General features: G+C 35.9%; 1 protein-coding gene across 1 annotated transcript in view; it reads left to right on the forward strand.

The window, feature by feature from the left end:
• Positions 1-21251, forward strand: part of SUSD4 (sushi domain containing 4) — an 88115-nt gene that overhangs the window by 39651 nt on the left and 27213 nt on the right. Inside the window, 2 exon segments of the mRNA XM_032216812.1 lie at positions 9129-9341; positions 14981-15154. Of these exon segments, the coding sequence (XP_032072703.1) occupies positions 9129-9341; positions 14981-15154 (387 nt within the window).

The raw sequence follows: 21251 nt of genomic DNA on the forward strand, positions 1-21251 counted from the left end.
TCCAAGAGATGGAGATTACTTCAAATACTTGGTCACCAAGTTTCCATGCCTGTCGGAGGCAAAATTGAAGGAAAGTGTGTTCATCGGATCAGACATTAGAACAGTGGTCCCCAACCTTTTTATCGCCGCGGACCAGTCAGCCTTTGATAATTTTACCGTGGCCCGCTGAGCGCGCGCAGGGGTGGGGGGGCGAAAATGGGGGAATACAAACATACTTTTTAAATCCACCTTCCCAATTCAACACCTGAATCATATCCCACCTTCCATTTTGTATGTAGATTTTAAGGAATAAACAGCTGAATTAATCAAGGTCAAAGATAAAAAGAGCAAGGGCAAAATTAAATAAGCCAGAGGATAGCAATGTAAAAAGAATACAGTATTAAGCCCATTCACTCTATCTAAGCCCCCCCACCTCACAAGGTTGTGGTGGGGGAAATAGGGGGTGGGAGTATTAGGTATCTTCACTACGATATATAAAAGGAGATACTATCTTAAATAACAAAGTGGGCCCCCACCTCCAAAATATACTAAAAGAAAAAAGATTCCATGTGCTCAACTAATTTTTTTTAAAATCATCACTATATTATGGACTAGAGACATATATATATATATATATATATATATATACACACACACACACACACATATATATACATACATGCATATATACATACCGTACGTACGTACGTATATATATATAATGTCCAAATAACAGGAAAAGCGCTTCAAGGACCAAAGTATATTCCTTTTTTGCAGCCTTAAGAGAACTCTCGTTTTTTGAGGCTCAGAACCAGGCATTCTCATGGGCTGCAAAAAGGAAACACGACCCGGGAGCACAGCCTCCAAGAGTGCATATCGCCAATAACTACGCGTGGGGGGAAAGGAAATGTGTTTTGTGAGGAAGAGAAAGAGCGCGCTTCACCGATGCCCGTTGGCGAAATTTTGGAAGAGAGGCAAGAGACTTCAGGCACCGAGCCCCCACCCACAACTGGAGCGGGCGGGAGGCAGGGAAGGGGTGGGCAAGACCACCGTTTTTCCACCGTGCGCTGCAATAGCGGCAGCGGCGGCCTGAATCTGGCGCCAAAATCGCACACCCCCCATCTCCCCTCAAAAGACCCCCCCCGCCCTCGGCTGCCCGACGTTCTCTCTCTCTCTCTCTCTCTCTCTCTACCTCTCCCGCCGTTCCTTCTCACAAGCCAAGGCCGGGCGGGAAAAAGAAGAGAGCAGCCTCCAAGGGCTCCGCTTCCAACGCATGGTCCGCCCCCTCCTCGCCTCGCTTCCAGGCGAGCCGACTGAGGCGAGAAAGGAGAAAGAGGCGGAGGCGTTCACTGAGGGGACGGCTGACTCGGGGAGGGGGCGGAGGTGGTGTAGTAGCGGGGGATTCTTCCTCCTCGCCTCACTTGCTCCTGTGCTTCCGCGCAGCTCCCCCCCTCCGGCGACGGCACTGCATGAGTGAAGTCGGCCGTTGCATGGCCCCCGGCCGCTGCGCGGCCCAGTGCCAGGTACTCCACGGCCCGGCACCGGTCCGCGGACCGGGGGTTGGGGATCACTGCATTAGAAGGCTTATAGTTGATCAAGAGTTTGTCAATACTATGAGGATCCTCAAAAAGAAGGGTGGATTGCATTTAAAGAAGTCTTACATAAATTTTTAGGCAATAACAAAGATCCTCACTACAAAAAGATCGTTGGAAGAATGCTGAAAGCATTTCAAGCTTTAGGTTGCCTGATGAGTTTGAAAGTGCATTTACTCCAGTCCCACTTTGACTACTTTCCTGAAAATTTGGGAGCTGTGAGTGAGGAACCAGGTGAATGATTCCACCAAGACATTAAAGAGATGGAAAGGAGATACCAGGGAAAATGGAGCATTACAATGATGGCAGACTACTGTTGGATGCTTGAGAGAGACATTCCAGATGCTACTCACAAGTGTAAATGCACCAAGAGGAGCCTCACAAGGAAGAAGAATCAAGCTTAGTGGTGTAGGTGAGCTCATTTCAGTTCAAAAAAGGATTTTCATGAAAATATTGTAATAAAACTTTAATTTTATAAGTCTATTTCCATTTATTTTGAGGTATTGCCTTATTTAACATAGTTACCTAAATTGTCAGGAAACGTGATGTCCTATGACAAAATGGAGGTCATTTTCGGATTCAGCGCACCAAAAAACATAAAGATTACATGGAACAAACAAAACAGCTCTCGAAAAAATTTTTTTGCAGACCTGTGAATTGATTCAGTTTGAAAGATACTTCCTCAATCTCTTTTTTCTACTGTATGGAAGTGAAGTCTTGCATGCCTTCCATGATTGTGCCCCATGTCATACTTAGTGTAACTCTGTGATCATAGGATGGTTGTGAATAAGTATAATAACATTTGAATAAAATTTAAACATCCATAAAATACTTGTAAGATATTCACATTCACTGCCGCTATTCTTGCCAGCAAAGATAAGTGCAACTTCTCCCATTTTTTCATCTCTATCTGTATACTATGCCAGAGTGGTTCATAATTATACTTAAATAATTTCCCATTTGAGATTGAAATATTAACTCCAAGATACTTGACCTTTTTGACTACCTCACATCCTAATATTCCTCCTAATTCTTCCTTTTGTTTAGTATTCATATTTATGGCTAATATTTTGTTTTCCCTAAGTTTATTTTAAAACCAGACACTTGACCATATTGATTAATCGTATTCATTAAAACCATACTGGATTCCTGCGGCTGTTCGAATATACGCACTCTGTATTCTTGCTGCCTAATCTTAATTCCTTTTAGACCATCCAAGCCCCGTATTTTATTCAACAATACATCCAAAGTTATAATAAACAATAGTGGGGAGAAAGGACAGCCCTGTCTTGTACCTTTTCCAATTTGAAAAGCGTCTGTTAAACTTCCATTGACTATGATTTGAGCTGTTTGCTGTTGATATATTGCTTTAATTGATTTTTTGCAATATCTTCAACAGAAATTGCCAATTAACTCGATCAAAAGCTTTCTCAGCATCCAAAAATATGAACGCAGCAGGAATGTGATTGTTCTTTCCCAAGTATTCTAGTGCATTAAGAACTAATCTAACATTACTTTTCATTTGTCTCCCTTGTATAAAACCTGTCTGGTCAGCGTGTATCAATTGTTGAATAACCAGCATTACCCTATTTGCTAATATTTTAGTAAAAATTTTATAATCTATATTAAGTAATGAGATAGGTCTATAGTTTTTGGGTTGAGTAGTATCTTGAGCTGTCTTCCAAGATGGAGGTACCTTACCTTCCATTTGAATCTTATTAAATAATTCTCTAAGAGGTTCTACCATTTCTAATTGTAAGTTTTTATAGTAAGCCGCTGTCAAGCCATCTGTGCCTGGTGCCTTCCCTGACTTTAACTGCTTAATTACCTGTAAAATTTCCCCCGAGGTTATTGGTTGATTCAATTTTTGCTCTTCTTTAACTAAGGATATTTTCTCTTTATCTAAATATTTGTCTATATCTAAACCATTAATTTTATCCCCCTTATACAACTCTGTAAAAAAAATCCTGAAATGCCGTTTGAATCTCATCCTGTTGAAACACCTCCTTGCCTCTATAGGTCAATTTAGATATATTTCGAGATTTCCTTTTTTTCCTAATCTGATAAGCTAACCATCTGCCAGGTTTGTTTGCATTGCAGAAAGTATTGTGTTTTGCGTATAACAAACTAGTGGCTACCTGGTCAGAAATCAACATGTCAAATTGAGATTTTAATATGGCAATTGCTTCCTTGACCTTTGTATCACCTGGGTTTAATGTTAACTCCAGCTCTTTCCTCTTAATTTCCTCTTCCAATTCTGTTCGTTTTACCCCTTGTTTATGTCTATGTGCTTTGTTTATATTTATCAGTACTCCTCTCATATACGCTTTGCTTGCATCCCATACGAATTCCATGGGTGTACCCTTATTCATATTAAAAACAAAGTATTCGGTTAGAATTTTTTTACAATCATTGATATACTCTTCATATCTAAATAAGTTTTCATTCAATCTCCAAGACCTTCTTGCCTGTACCACCCCTCCCAATTCCATCCAAACTGGGTTATGATCCGAAAGGACCCTAGCCGCAATCTTCGTCTTCTTAACCCTAGAAAGCAAATCATTAGTGATTAATATGAAATCAATCCTAGAAAAGGATTGATGTCTATCAGAAAAGAAGGTAAAATCATATTCCTCTGCATTTCGTTCTCGCCAGATATCTCTCAGTTTCAAGTCATCCATCATGTCAAAAAAGGATTTAGGTAGCTTTGCTCACATCTTAGTATTTGGGCGAGAAATCTTCTTGTCTCTCTTGGTATCTATAACGCCATTCCAGTCACCCAATAATATACAAGACCTATAATCCCACTGTACTAATTTAGCATGAAGATTTCTATAGAACCCGTCTTGCTGTTGATTAGGAGCATAAATTTCCAGAAGCAATGTCTTTTTCCCTTCTAGGATTAGATCTAACGCGATGTATCTTCCATAGGGATCTGCTTCAATTAATTCAGCTTTCATATCTTTTCTTAAGTATACAACTATACAATTTTTCTTTTCCATAGCAGAAGTTTCAAAGTGTTGACCAAGTTTTGGGTTAATCATATATTTGTGATCGGTTGATTTAATATGAGTTTCTTGCAAACAAATTATGTCATTCTTAAACTGTTTAAGATAGTGAAATATTTTCTTTCTCTTCTGTGGAGAATTCAATCCATTGACGTTCCATGTTAAAATCTTAGTTGTCATCTTTGGTTACCTGAAGCTTTTTTAGAGTCTCCTGTATGGCCTGTTTAACCTTTGGCCTAACTCCTCCCATGGCTTCTGGACTTGTTGCTGTAGCTCCTTGATCGATGGCAGGTGATTGTTGAGGTTGTTGCCTTTTAGCTTGTTTCTCCATTCGTCTAGTAGTCATACGGCTAGGTCTTTGTTCCATAACACCTTGTGCTTCTAGGGGAGAGAGATGATCCATCTTATCTGGTAGTTGTGTGGTTTGCTGTCTGTCTTGTCCTTCTTGTGGTCTTTCTCCGGGTCCAGATGGTGCAGGGTGTCCAGCCTTCAAAATATTATGATAAAAATCTCGGGCTTTCCATACGGAGTTGAGACGATATCTTTGCCTATCAAATGTAAGTATAATGCCAAATGGTGCGTCCCATCTGTACTGTATCTGACGGTTTCTAAGTTCTTCAACTAAAAAACCATAATCTCTCCTGGCTCTTAGCATTTGAGGTGGTATCTCTTTCAAAACAGTCAGGTCTTGACCCCCAATTTGGAGCTTAGTGTTATAAGACTCTTGTAATATCGTGTTTCTGAGCTCTCTTGTAGTGAAATATATAACAATGTATCGAGGAAGCTGCTTCTGCTTTGCCACCCAAGAGTTAACGCGACAAACTTTATCAATTTGCCAGTCAAACTTAGCCCCGGTCTTCCCACCAGACAATCAAAAACTTCTGAAAGAATCTGTTTCAGGTTCTCCTGTTTTTCTTCACGCAACCCCCTTACTCTTAATGCCAGTTCCATTGGCCTGTACTGTATCATAATAATTTCTTTTTCAGCATTTTCAACTTTTTGTTGCACCACCTCTGTTTTCGATGTCAAGTTGGTATTAGCTTCATTAAGATCCTCTAGACTATCTTCAATTCCGGAAACATGTTCTGTCAGTACAGTTACCAGCCCCAGCATATCATCTCTAATTTTAACAACCCTGGCATCAATTTTATCATACAACTCTTCTTTAAGTTATTTTATCTCCTGTTTTATCTCCTGTTTTATCTCCTCTTTAAAGTCTTTAAGTTTGTCTTCCACTTTAATTGTCTGGGTGTTGAGAGCCTCATTTAATTCCCTCAAGAAGAATTCTTTCGTTAGCAAATCTCCAGCAGGGGGCATGGAGAGCGGAGGCTGCGACTTTGTACTAGGTATTGGAGATGTGCTTCTGGAAGCTGAAGGGGGGGGGGGTTCAAATTAGGATTTGGTTTTGAGGCCATTCCAAGTTTTATCTTCAGGCAATTAGTAAAACTCTACTGACCCACTGTACAGCTATGGAAAGAGGTACTGAATCTCCCCCTTTATTTTGAAGTTTTTGAGGCTCGGTAGGACTTTGCAAAAGGTTTCAGGAAATAAGCATTGTAACGAGACAGTTCAGCATATTCATCGCCATTTTAAGTGTCTCTAAATTAGCAGAATTAACAGAAGAAAGAAAGTCTTGTAAAAGTGAAACTGATTAGTAAAACTCTGCTGGCCGGCTGTGAGGCAGAGTAATAAATCACTCCTTTCCTTTGAAGTTTTAAAGCTCTGTAGAATTTAACAAGGAGATTAAGAAAATAATCATTGTTATGGAGGAATTCCGCAGGCTCGTCGCCATTTTAAATGCCTCTTTAAGTAGATAAATTAATGGAAGAAGATCTTGTAAAAAATGAAGCTAGGATTTGGATAAACAATTAAAGTCCTCGCATGCGAGCTCAGCTCGTGTTAAAATCAAATAGTTCAAACTTTGATCTGAGTGGGAGGATGCTTACTTCGTACTGCACAAAGCAGTTGGAGATTCCCAGCATGGATGCCGTTCTGCCTTCGGCTGGCCCCCCTCTTTCCGCAGACACAGAAGCTGCAAAAATCAAAGGGCGTTTGCACAGCAGAACTAATCTTCCTCCCTTCTTGCCCGAAGAGTAAGAAACCTGTTAGACGTCTGATAGACGATCATCTAAACAGATAACGCGACCAGGAACTCGGGAGCAGCTATGTTAAGCTGCTTCCATCAGTAAGCGCCGCCCAGGAAGCCCCATCCATAAAATACTTGTGAAGCCTAGGGGATATATAAACATTTAATTCAAACACAATGCAATAAAATTTTCTCTTTGAATGTTTTCAAATTGATTTGGTGATTTGGTAAATTTTTGCATGTAATCTTTATGAACAAACTATTCATTACAATATTGATTCAAATTAAATCAATTTTAAAAATTGGGTCCTGACTAATTTGTATATCTTAATGTAGCTGAAACAACAATCATTAACTCAGATAAAATCTGAGACCATCATATAGAAAAAATTCTCTTCAAAGTGGCCAAATAGGCTAAAAGGTAACTTAGTTGGCTAAAAAAAAGTCCGTTGACCTGTACGTATTGGGTGGAAACAACTAAAGCCTGGAAAAAAATCAAATACTAGGGACAAATAAGAGGAAAGTATAATCTTCATTTAGCTTTTGTCTTTTGGAGCTTGTGTTATTTTTTCTCCAAAGCTAGCTGACAGCAGTTTAAAGGGAAAAGTGCCACCTCAGCCAATAGTAATAGTATCATATTTAGTGAATTTAGACAGGAAGCTGCTGGTAGTTAGTTGCGATATATATTGTTTTATTAGATTCTATTATAGATTAAGATCTGAGATGTATAAACTTGTTTTGGCTTAGATATGTTTGTTTGAGAACATGGGTTTGAGGGACAAACTAGTCTCCGAGTTGATCGTGACCAAGATCAACTTCTTCATAAATCAGTTATTTCTTCTTCCTTTTTTAAAAAACTGTCATCTGGATGATTGTTTTCACTGTTGCACATAATAAATATTTAAATGTTTGATGAAGCAGTTGTACCCACTCTAAGAAAGGGATCCATCCTTTAATACATCCTTTACTCTTTGTCATGAACAGAATTATAACTCAGACACGCCCACCCCAGCTCCGCAAAGGCAAAAAATGTTGCAATACAAACCCGTGCTCTAGTCTGCCTTAAAATGGCATTCCACGGGAACCTAACACAGTTTTAAGGTGTTCAGGAGAAGTGCTTCTTTTAATCTAAATCTAAGATTTGTTTGAAGTTAGTGAGTTTTTGCTGCAAATGAAAAGCCATTTAACATGTTCTGTAATGAATATTTTTAAAAACAGACCTTCATTTGTCCACTTTGATTGCAGGTTGTATCATTCATTCATTCATTTAATTTCAATAGACGTTCAACTCAACCAAATGACTCTAGATAGTATACAATTCTAAAATTATAATTAAAACTTCAATTAAATTAAAACAGTAAAAACATTCACGAAGATAAATACAAACAGCAACCATGATATTTAATTAACTAAAAGTAAAGTCAAGTAATGAGACCATTAATGCATTCTGAGCCCTAGACCTAGGTACATAGCTAAGTTTAAATCCTTGTAAAAGGACAAGGTTAGGGCCAGTCTAATCTCTGAGGGTAGAATATTCCATAAGGCAGGGATTACATCAGGAAAAAATCCATCTTCTAGTTCCCACCAGTTGACATTCTGGCTGATGGTATCTGCAGCACGCCTAATTTGCTAGATTGAGTTGGTTGGATGGAAACTATTGGTTTCTAATCTTATCTTGGCTAACTTCAAAAAGCATGGCAGAGGCACACCTGGTTACTATTGGAAAGTCCTCGGAGAATACTAGTGAAGTAGTCTAGAGTGGAAATAGAGAAAGCATTTCAGGAGAAAAAAAAATGGCAAACTGGCTGTGTTAAGAGTCTCTCTGAAGTCACCAAGAGTCAAACTCAGAAATTGCTAAATTGTCATGATGAACTCAATTTCCATGATTAGTGTGAAAAGTATTGCACTTTATCAACTTACTAGTTTATATGGTCTGTGTTTGCTAAGTTTTTAATTTGCTATTTTGTATTTTATTGTTCGAAATCAATTTACTGTAGACTAGGGGTTAAAGTGTGAAACTAGGAGCATGGAGACCTGAATCCTAGTCTCACTTTAGAATAGGGGCCAACTGCGTGATTTGGGACCAGATATTCAGGTCCTAAGAAGAAGGTGATGCAAATCACTTCAAAAAACACTGCCTACAATGTGGATGGACTTCTTCATGTGGTCACAAGGAGTTAAGATTAAAAGAATTAAACTAAGAAATGCTAATAATATTAAGCACTGTTTGGGGCTATAAAGGTTTAATGTGCATTGTGTGTGCACAAAAGTCAAGCTAAACACATGCTTCAGAATCAACTGAGATATCTTGTTTCAGGCTCTGCCCATTAGCTTTGGAAACACTCTATGCAACTTATGTTTTGAAATCTGTATCTCAGCTCAGTTTAGCAAATACTAGAGATAAGAAGAATAGGATATAACTGTCTGACTGAACATAAATATTTTACATCTTTGTTGATGTAGGTTTTGACGAACTCCATGCTTGTTCTGATCCTGGATTCCCCGAATATGGATATAAAATGCCCAGCACAGGTGTTTTCTTTGAAAGTTCAGTTGTCCGATTTCATTGCCAAGAAGGATACAGGCTTAAGGGTCCATCCCAAAAGCTTTGTGAGAGACATTTTAATGGCTCCCTAAGCTGGAAGCCAAGTGATAAACCTGTGTGCCTACAAGAAGGTAAGTCTAACTTACTGTTAGCAAATTTCATTTGTAAAAAAGCCTCCATGGTTGTACTATCTCTGTGCTTCTGGTTTACGAGATTGTACTATAATTTCTGAGAAGATTTTAAAACAATGTTTATTTTAATACTGCATATTCACAAAGAAAGAGGTGGCATCACTGAGTCAAATAAAAATATGCATTTCTTTTGACACTAAAAATCAGAATTCATTAAATACTCTGTCCACAAACAGAAGCTGATATTCCCAAAGAAGCTGTTTTAAAAATATTTGTGTATGTGACAAATGTGATATATTTTATAGCTATAAAATAGGAAAATAGTAGATTAAAGATGCAGGTGGTATACATCCAAATAAAATAGATACAAATTTAGTATTTAATTATTCTTCAGATGTTATTTATATAACTTTAAAGTTCTATTTTAATAACAGGATAATTAACTTATAATAAAGGTATATGTTAATCAGAATATAAAATCAGTTATGTGTTGCTGGAAGGTTGTAAATTTAACTTGAAGTGAAAAGGAATGGCACATACAATTGTTTTAAAACAATTATTTCTACATTAGGAATGTGTCTATGGGTGTTGTTTTCTGTGTGATTATTTCTTACATGCATTTTTTTATTATGGAATCTTTTGAGAGGAGCAGAGTTAGAGCATATTATCCATGTCAGTCTAAGTACAAATAAAAATTTCAACTTCTATTAAACATTGTGTTCTGTATTAATTTGCTGTATTAATATTAGTGATGTTGCTATGATTTAAACTATAGAGAAGAAAGACTGCTTATTTACACTTATTCTGCTAAAAATGTTCAGGTTAAGTTCTGCTGATGAATTGTTTTTCAAAGTATTGAGGTAGTTTAAGGAAGTTCAGGCATTGATCTATGAGTAGAGTTCTGACCATTAATACCAGTTCAGCATGTCTCTGAGGTATGAAGGGACCCTAGAAAGGAAAGGAATTTGCTAATGGAATAAATCATATTCTGACTGAATGTGCTTTATTCCACCCGATACAAATTGATTTAGAAAAATACTACTTCATCTGTATTGTGTGATATTTTAGTTGTAAAAATGAACCTAAATATATCACAAACAAAACTTTTTAGCATCAACCATATAAAATAAGAATAAGCATTATGTGTTTATCACATAAGCAAATTATATAGTTTGCATGTTTTAACAAAATTATTAATCATATTTTTATATGTGAAATTTTTACAAAAAAATCTGCAAGATTATTTCTAAAACGGATAGAATGGGTTCTTAAGAGTCTGTCACAATACTATCTGTAATGTGGTCATCAGTCCATATAGCTCAGCCTTGCCAGGAAATGGACCATCATTTAACCATAATGATAATGTACTGGGTCATCCTTTAGCAAACAGTTGTTTAAAAGTAGGCTGAAATACACACATTTTTTGTCTCTGTAACAAAGGAGAGAGTAAGAGTAAATAATTCGTTGGAGATGTAGAATAAAACTAGATTATTTTATGCTCTGGATTTAACAGAGAAATTGTCTTGAAGCTTATCGTGTATAACTTGTCTTTGGAAATAGATAAAAGTGTGGGATCCTATTGATTTTGCTAAATATTTCAAATGTATTCTGTACATTCAACAGTTCTGTATTGCTGGAGGGATGGGTGGTAGCATTGTGCAAGTTATTTCTTTCATTCTTGATAGACAAGGTTACTTGGGTCAAGTAGCTGGGAGGGAAGTGGGGGGGACTATATTATCTTAATCAATAAAATGTTCCACAGTTCCCTATATTTATCATCTGCATGAAATTCCTGGGTGAAGTTTTGGGGAATTCAGGCTCTGATATTAATAATGTAGAGATGATACAAGCTCTTTCATTCACAGAGACAGAAGTATATAAGCATAAAATGAAAATACCATTTGCAAGTGAGTTGTCTAAGTCAGTTTATTTCTGAAATAACAGATTTGTACAGTAGTTCAGGTTGCTCTGTTCTCGTATGCTTTCTCTTTGCCACCTTCACCTGGTTTCCTATTTGCTGCCATTTTGACAAAGGCACATCTTGCACAGTTACTCAGTTTAAAATAGCTCCTTCCAGATTTGATGCATCCCATTTTATGTGAGATTTCTCTTGAAAAGAATCTGATATTTGATGCAAAAGACTGGATGACCACATTATATCTATTTTAGTTTACTTACACTAAATCTGTTTCCAGCTCAATACAAATTGTGGCTATTTGGTTTTGAAAGGATCACATGGCTTTGGGCCTGAATACTTTAAAAATCGACCTCTTAAATAGCAATTTTTCCACTTGTTCTCATTCTCATCATCGTTAAGAGCATTGCTTTAGGTCTTCTATTTGAAGCAGCATATGGTTTATAGTTACATGTTTTAATCCATCTGTGTGTGTGTGTGTGTGAGAGAGAGAGAGAGAGAGAGAGAGAGAAAGAGAGAGAGAGAGAGAAAGAGAGAGAGAGAGAGAGAGAGAGAGAACTTGGTGTGTTCTAGATATAATTCATTCTTAAATGTTATGAAAAGTTGCTCTTCAGGAAGCATTTGGTTAAGTTTATTGCTTTTATTATATTTTAGCTTTTATAAGCAATTGCTGTTTCTATCAAATCAAATTTACTATTGCAATAATTGATCAAAGCAAACATTGATTTTTAAGTAAACATGAGGTAGGAATCCTTATTTTTACCAATATAAGCATTGTCTGGTGAATTCTGCTGACCCCTGGACAGAATATGGCAGTGGCCAATATCCTTTCAGGAAAGTGGCCAGAGAGATCACACAACAATTTTCAGGCCTGTCTCAGAGGTGAGTTTCAAATCCCAGCACTACCAGTTCACTCATGCTCGCATGCGCAGAAGTGTCCAGGCAGGTGGGCGAAGCTCGGCTGATCCGGTTCGAACAGGGAGCAACCCACCTCTGGCCTGTCTGGTATATCAGCTAAAAGTGAGGGGTTTGAAAATAATCTCTACAGCACAGAGACTTGCGTATGAGCCACAGTTTCTGTCTTTCCTACACCATGTGGGTACAAATTCTGTAAAAAGAGGATAGAAAGATTCTTTCAGCAAGGTAGAAAGGAGGGAGTTAGTGAACACGTTTTCTGACAAGGATAAATAGGTGATGAAGTTCATCATGCCATCATTCCTCAATGCTCCAAAGTCGTAACGTGAACATTTGTAATATGTGAAATATTTTTTGCAAATCATTATTCTAGATATATTGTATAATCTCTAACTGTATCATGGCACAAATTCTGGGCAAACCTATAAACTAAAAGTTTGCTTTCTGGTTTCTTCAAGCAGGAAGCCTAGAAATGGTAATGTACAATTATGAATACAAATCTGACTGGGGCAAAATAGTATCTTTAGCTAGAGTTTAAAAACACACTCTCCCATACTTGTAGACTGAATTAGTTCTTTAAATGTATTCCTGGGTTTTAAAAAATGACTCGTCTATCATTTTGCTTGCTGTTACTATCTCACATTAATCAGTATTGAGATTATGAATGTTCTGTTTACAATACAACATGCATGCAGCTGTCATTTGCAGATGTACACAAATATACATATTTATTTATTTTTCTTTTTAATGATACCATAGATACATAGAGGATGGGAGGGGGAGGGAAGGAAAGAGAGAAGGAGAGAGAGAGACTTTCCTCATGCAAAACCTCAATAATTCTGGCTTATAATTGCCAATTAACTGAGAAAAATACTTAATGCTTTGGGCAAAATTATCACTTCTTGGCTAAAATAATTTTCCTAGATTGTTGGATCCTACTCCACAAAGACCTATTATTTATTCATTGGAGAAAGGTAATAAGGAGAAATATGAAACTGAAACTAATAATTGATAAATCAGAGATAGTTCAGCAGGGAGTAAAATCTCTTGAATCCTTTTTAACAAAAACATACTACTAATTTCTTTTTAATAACTGATCTTTTATAAAGAGAGAGAACAAACAAATTATCCATTGATCCATTAAAATGCAATCTTACTCTTTTTTTAAACATTTAACTATAATTTGGTTTTTTTTACATTACTTTCAGTCTGTCTTACTATCCAAATGGCTATAATGATCAAGCATTAATTATTATTATTTTATAGTCTGTATATGCATTAGAGTAATTGTCAACATTGATAAATGAAAAAATAATAAGTTACTGATTGGGACCTCTTTGTTTTATCTCATAAAAAATCAAACATGCAACTTGTATAGAAAAATATGAATGTTTCTGTAAAAATATATGAGTAAAACAATAGTATTAAAGAATAACACAGGAGTCAATGATCTTAGAGCTGGTTACAATTGAAACAACCAACCAAGCTGCCAAATAAATAAATGAAAACAAGCATAGATTGACTTTTCCTGGCATGTATCTTTTTCATAAATTCTCACTACTGTAGTATCTTTTGTATATCCTACCAACTGCAACAAATTGACTTCCTGTAAGCTTATTATAGCTTCAAGCTACTTAAAAGAAACATGGGGCATACATTCAGTAAATAAATAATATTATTTCCCACACAGATTGCTGTAAATGGTCTAATTGGTGCTGCCCTTGATAACAACTAGGAAATTTCAACTAGTGGAGAATTTTGCTGTCATTTTGACAGGTCTGACTGGGTACAATGTATGTGACTTCATTATTATAGAAAATTTACTGGCTACCATGTTGGCTGTATGCAAAGTTTCATTTAATGTACTGGTTACTAGCTTAAAAACCCTGGATTAATTTAACAGTAATTTCCTCTCATTTAAACTTCACTGCTGTTTAAGAACAACTGTAGAATCCTACAAGTGGAGATGGGTCAGCTTCCTCTTTATTTGTATCTTTTTGTCAGCAATTAAATAAGCTGATCTTTACAGTAATTGATTGTCAGTTTCACATATGGCTCAATTTCATTTATTTCTTTATTTATTAATGCTATGTGTTTTTTGTTTGCTGCTTTTACATTGTTATAAGTATGTATATATGTCAAGTTTTGTTTCTTTTTTTGTAAAAATGCTTTAACCATTCTTTATTTGGGGGGGAATGGACAATAATAATAAATATATATTAGTAAAGTTGTATACTGATCCTGATACAGTATTGATAACCAAACAATAAATCACTTTTTTAAAAAAATGCAAATTTCCTAACATAATGTAAGAAATGTAGCACAGTGTGGAAAACTGCCGATAGTCCTCAATTTATGACCACAATTGAGCCCAAAATTTATCAAGTTAAGTGAGACATTTGTTAAGTGAGTTTTACCCCATTTTACGACCTTCAAACCACATTGATAAGCAAATCCCTGCAGTTGTTAAGTTGGTAACATGATTGTTAAGTGAACCTGCCTTCCCCATTGGTTTTGCTTGTAAGAAGGTTGTAAAAACTGTTCACATGACCCTATCATAACTATCATAAGTATGAATCAAGTTAGCAAGAGTCTGAATTTTGATCACATAACCTTAGGGAGGCTACAACAGTTGTAAGTATGAAAAATGGTCATGTCACTTTTTCAGTGCCATTATAACTTTGAACGGTCACTAAACCAACTGTTGTAAGTCAAGGACTACTTGTATACATATAAAACTTTTTGCATTACGTTAGCCATCATTTTCAAATTTAAGATAATAATGCAACATTTTTTTATGAAGCTACAGATTGCCTTGCTCCAGCTGTTGAAGATGCAGAGATTCAGAACAAGACATACAGAACTGGAAATAAATTAATAATCAGCTGTCACGAAGGATTCCAGATCCACTTCTCTGATTTAGACAACCTGGTATCAATATGTCAAGATGATGGAACATGGGATAATCTGCCCATTTGCCAAGGTTCAGTACAGTAGAGCATCTTATAGATCTTACACTTTGAGTAATGACAGATTGGGAGGGTGGCACAAGGCTTGCATCTTAAGGATATAACAATTAACTATAGTTTCTAGTACAGCATTACCTTTATTAAAGATATTTTGCAATTAAAATGGCCAAAATGCATTTTTAATATGATTAGTCTATTGTTTGCTTCATTTGAGAGATAAAATTAAATGTTTTGTATTTTTAATTTCTTTTTAAACTTGCTGATGTAAATAATTAGGTTCTCAAGTTAATTGAAACTTTTACTTCAATTAAAGAACTAATTCATTACTTAATTCAAAAATAATTAAAATCAGCATCACAAGGGATTTTACCTTATCTATTTTCTTTGGTTCTGATGTCAAATAGAAACTTTCTGACACTAAGAGCAGGTTACTAATTGTTCTTGCATCTGTAATCCTAAATAAAATTTCATTGAAAGTGCTATCCTACATCTTCCAGATAATGAGCACTAAAAGAAATATATAGCATGGAATTATTATGTTCAAAATTTATTTGCCTTTGACCCAGTTCATTCATTTGCAGAAATAAGGAAATCCTGAATAAGATACAGCTGTATAATTATATGAAAGAAAGTCCATCAAACACATAAACTATGTACATCAAACACATAAACTATGTACAAACTATTTTTTTCAGGGGAAATAAGCTTTTTTATTGAATTCCATCTCTCTTGCTTTTATGATTTTTAACCAATAAACATCCATAACAATAACATCTTTTTTAATTTAATTTTGTTTTGGTGGCACACATTCCCATATCAGCAAAGGACAGCTCACAATATAAATAACAAAACACAAATGCAATAAAATAAAAATATAATGATAGAAATAAACATAAACCTCAAATACAATGAGAGAAATAAACATTAAACTAAAAATAGTGTTAATAAATACACCAAAATAGTAAAATATATAGAAACTGTGAACCTTTCTAATAAAACAAATAGGGTAAAATAGATTTTTAAAAGTGTTTAAAAAGTTTTTAAAGAAAATGATGGTTCTTCTGAACTACATTTATGCCATAGCATGCCACAATAATTTGTGTGTCTGATATTAGCTAGGTAAGCACTGTAGCATTTACTCCACTTACTCTCTTTGTTTTGGTATAAGGTATATTTAGATTTGGGGGGGGGGGGTATTCCAGCATATAATAATTATTTATCCTATGAATTGCTATTTATGAATTGGTATTATGGATACATTTGATTTGAAGATCAGAAAACAATGGGTTTTAAATCTTAAATTTTTCAGGTGGGGAATAATAAGGAAGTTCTTAATTTTCTTTTCTCATGAATCATGGATATATAAGTTGCAATTTGACTACAACTATTTCAAATGTTACATTTACTTTAGGTGTATACTTCAGATTCAGTTACATAACTTTATTGTGTCTACCACAGAATGCATACCTTGTTATAAAATTATAATGTTCTTGTAACTTTTCCCTACAATGTTAAGTATCTCAATACTTAAATATCTCAAATGACTTACCTCAGAGGGAGAAAATTGATCAGCTTTCCAGTTTTTGTGTTTAACTCTTCCATAGTGCCATACACTAAATAAATAAATAAACCTTTTGTAGTTTCTCTATAATTTTTTAAAAAATTTAATTGTGGAGCTTTATTAGTAATTTTCTTTACAATGATGTGACAGCAAATGTGAAATACAGTCACATTTACAAGCAGGAGACCCTATACCATTTCAGACAAATGGTTGTCCAATGTCTTCTTAAAAAATCCAGACATGGAATACCCACAACTTCTGAAGGCAAGCCATTCCACTGATTAATTGTGCTAACTATAAGGAAGTTTCTTCTTAATTCTATCTTTCTTCTCTCATTTATTAGTGTTGATCCATTGCTTCTGATTCTGCCTTCAAGTGTACTTAATTTTCAAATTATTTTCTTTTATTATTATTATTATTATTATTATTAATTAATATCTGTTAAATTTGTCTGCCACCCATCTCACCACAAGGTGAACAAGGTTAAAAGCAATAAAACTATATAAACATATATTTAGTAGGAATAAAATTATAAATTATGGTAAAAAGAGGGGGAAGGGGGGGAAGAGAGCCTTTAGGGAGTGAGATCTGCTATTAGTCCATCAACCATCTGGTTCACCGACAAAAGGGCGAACGACAAAACCGCGCCCGACTAAACCGCGTCGCTGATGTCATCAACAGGGCGACAACAGCGCGGAGACAGAAGCACGCTGTAAACCCTAACCCTAAACTTAACCCCTAAACCTAAACCTAACCCTAACCCTTAACCTAACCCTAACCCATAACCTAACCCTAAACCTAACCCTAAAGCTAACCTTAAAGCTAACCCTTACCTTAAGTGGAATCGGCTTTCTTTCAAAGCGCTATTTAAAGCGCCCTTCTTTCTCCGTGCTGGCTGTTGTTGCCCTGTTGATGACGTCAGCGACGCGGTTTAGTCGGGCGCAGTTTTGTCGTTCGCCCTTTTGACGGGTCACGAACCATCTTCAGCATGACACTCCTCTATTGGGCCCAAAGCCAACTAGTGCACAGCAAGGTCTTCAGGCCTTTACGGAAGATCAGGAAGGAGGGAGTGATCTTATTCCAAGAGGGTAAGATGTTCCAAATGGCAAGAGCTATGGCAGAGAAGGATCTTCTGGACCCTACCAGCCAGAATTCCTTAAGTTACAGGATTCACAGTATGTCCCATCTGCTATTGCAGGGAGAGTGGGCCCATCCCATTGGAATGAAATAATTCCTCAGTTATCCTGGTGCATGCCATGTGGGGCTTTCTAATAATCCCTAACAAAATCTAAGTATTTCTCCATTCCTGTGTGTTTAATTATTCTATTGAACCATCAAGAACTACTTTCTTAAATAGTTGAAGCCAATCTTCAACACTTCGGAGGAATTAAGATGTTTTGCCTGGTATGCATCGCTCTGTACTTATACTAAATTACAAACTTCATTGGCAGATTAGCAAAGATTCAGATCTCTATTTTTTATGTAGGGAATGCTACATAAGCAGTGGGGTGATGTAGGGTCAATTGCTGGGGTGGAATCAGAAAGTGTGGCTGCTGCTCCATTTAACCAATTTTACTTCCTCACAAGTTTATTTTATCTCTAGATTTTTTCTGGTTTCAGGAAAAAAAATCCCTACTTATTGCAGAACTGCTTTTAACTGAATCAGTGGATAGGTAGGTTAACCATCCTTTCTAGTCCACTAACACTTTCTGCAATTGAATCCCCTCTTCTCTCATATTAGTAGCATAATAGTAAAAATGGAAAGTTGATAAACTCTGGTTACTTTTGAAATGTGTTGTAACACCGAGGTGTTATGCAGTATTTAACTATGAGTAAATATTGTGGTATAGAGTTAGCAAGATTTAGCATTGGCTATAGCTTCCTTCCACAATTTTTCTGAATGAATGCGTAGTTTTGAAAGATAGGTGGTGCTATAGTTCTTGCTAATACTGTATAAAATGTAGGCATGTTAAATAGCCATTTGCTAGAGTACAATTTATGAAACAGATGCCATTTTAATGGATCTGCTGGGCCTCAAACTTTCAGTTGTTGCAACATATCCTGGTCTTACGATTGCAATTTAGTACCTGTCAGTTATAACGATTATAGTATCTCATGGTCACATGATTGCCATTTGACATTTCACAGTTGGCTTATGATAAGCAAAGTCAGTGGGGTTGGAGAAATTGGTAGGATATTGTAAATTGCATGACTGTAGCCTGAATTGATGTCTTAAGTTAGATATGGTCACATGAAATTTCATTTTCTGACTGCATTGCTTAATGATGGAATAGTTGATTCCAATTATGGTTGGTAAGTAAGGATTACACATAGTCCTTGTCCTACAACTATTCATTTAGTGACCATTCAAAGTTACAACAGTATTGAAAAAAACGTGATTTAAGACATTTTCACATGACCATTGCACTTCCCATGGTCATATGATCAAAATGTGGATGCTTGCAACTGGCAAGTGTTAATGATGGTTATGTTGTCCCAGGATCATGTGATCATTTTCTGTGACCTTCTGACAAGCAGTCAATGGGGAAACCAGATTCACTTAACAACTATATTACTATTTATATTTCTATTCTATTTATTAAATTTATAGGCTAACTTGACTACTGCAGTGATTCACTTAACAATTGTGGTAAGAAAGGTGATAAAATAGGGCAAAACTCACTTAACAAGTGTCTTGCTTAGCAATGGAAATTTGGGACTCAATTGTTGCCATAAATTGAGGGCTACCTGTATAGAGTTATAAAAAAATCTATATCAGGACAACCAGACTGATATTGCTACACTATCATGATCAATGTAAAATTCTGATCTGGAAGTTTGTTCTTTTGCGAGAAGGATTATCTTTTCACACTAGAATAAAATTATGGCCCTTTGCAGAAAACTATCAGTGCACTTTGTTGTACAAATAGGAAACTATATGAAAATCCTTCAACAGATTATAATTAGAGTAAATATCTGTATTCTCTCATCATGTAAGAAAGCTGTAAGTTAGATGAGAGAGTCTTCATTTTAGCATTTTTATTAAGATAAAATACAAAAAACAAAAGTAAATAGGAAAACACAGTGGAAAGGAAAGGGGGAGAGAAAAGTGAGGAGAAACTGGGGAAAGAAAAGAAATATTGACTTCCAACTTTCTCTGTTGCAGTAAAAAAAGCATTAACACGAAACCACAACTTTTCCGCCCATAATAACATAAACTAGCCATAATAATTATATAAACTACCATTATAATTATATAAACTAGCCATTTCTATAAAAACATACCAGTCTAGATGAGAGTGTCTTGTAGATAGATACTATAAAGTAGCTTGCCTTTTTTTATTCCCTACAAACTGCAGACTCATTATCCACCCAATGCGTTCATTAAAAAATACAAAACCATAAGAAGCATGAGGATTAACACATATTTTTCCACAAATTTCCAAGATCTGAGTATTAGTGGGTAACTAAGAGGAAATATTTCCTCAGATAGCAACAGGCTATCTGTTGAGATTATCTTGTTGAGATTATTGATATTTGGATGAGAGATCATAGGCAATATCAGGGCTGTACACTGGGAATCTATGGAAGATACCCTAGAAATAAACTATGCCTATCCTGATGCAAAGAAAAATTCATGGTTATGTCCATAGGAGTCAAGATTGATTCAATAAATACATTTTAGGAGGAACAAATTGTACATTTGTAAGTCAGTCAGTTTAGAATGCTTTTGTCTAATTTTCCTACTAAATGCAAAGCTTCTGCTCAAGTAGAATTGTGGTAAGCTATAACTTTTGTATGGCCTTAAATAATTTTAAGTGGAATTAAGAGAGAACTATTTCTACAGCAACTTTTATCAATTTAAAGATACAACTATGTAGTTTGACATTATTCCCATTAGAAAGAAATTAAAAGAGAGCAATGATTTATTTTCATATGCTGTCTTATAGTATATCCATTATATAAATTAAAAACACAACCCAAACAACATGACTGCCCAGGTTAAAGTAACATTCCGGATATTTTTTTTAAAAGGTTCCAGGGCCACCCTAACCGCCAGTTTGGGAACAAAGCCAAGTCTTAAGGAAATTAATTTTATTTATTGTAGAGAATTTATGTAGCCACCTACTCGCTCACAGCACTTCTAAGCAGCTTACAGACATTACAAACACAATATAAAAAATAATAATAAATAAATAATTCCCCCTCCCCCTCCCCAGTAACAACACACACTCAAATCAGCCATTTAATGGGCTCCATCCCACTCTCAGTTCCCTAGTCTTGCTGGCAGAATCACATCTTTAGGGTCTTATGAAAAAGTGTCAGAGTGGGGGCCAATCTAATTTCTGGAGGGTTAATGTCCCTTGATTGCATCATGTGATGTGTTGTGACATTTTTTTGCCTTTACAGAGCCAGGTTAGGCGCAGCTTGTGCATGACACATCTGGGCCATGAACCGCCAGTTTGACAGGTGTAGCATAATAAACTTCTATTATTCTCATCTATGACAAATGGACAGCCAGGGAATTCTGCAATAACTGGCATGCTTGA

Source organism: Thamnophis elegans, chromosome 4 (genome assembly GCF_009769535.1).
Source record: "Thamnophis elegans isolate rThaEle1 chromosome 4, rThaEle1.pri, whole genome shotgun sequence".
NCBI lineage: Eukaryota > Metazoa > Chordata > Lepidosauria > Squamata > Colubridae > Thamnophis > Thamnophis elegans.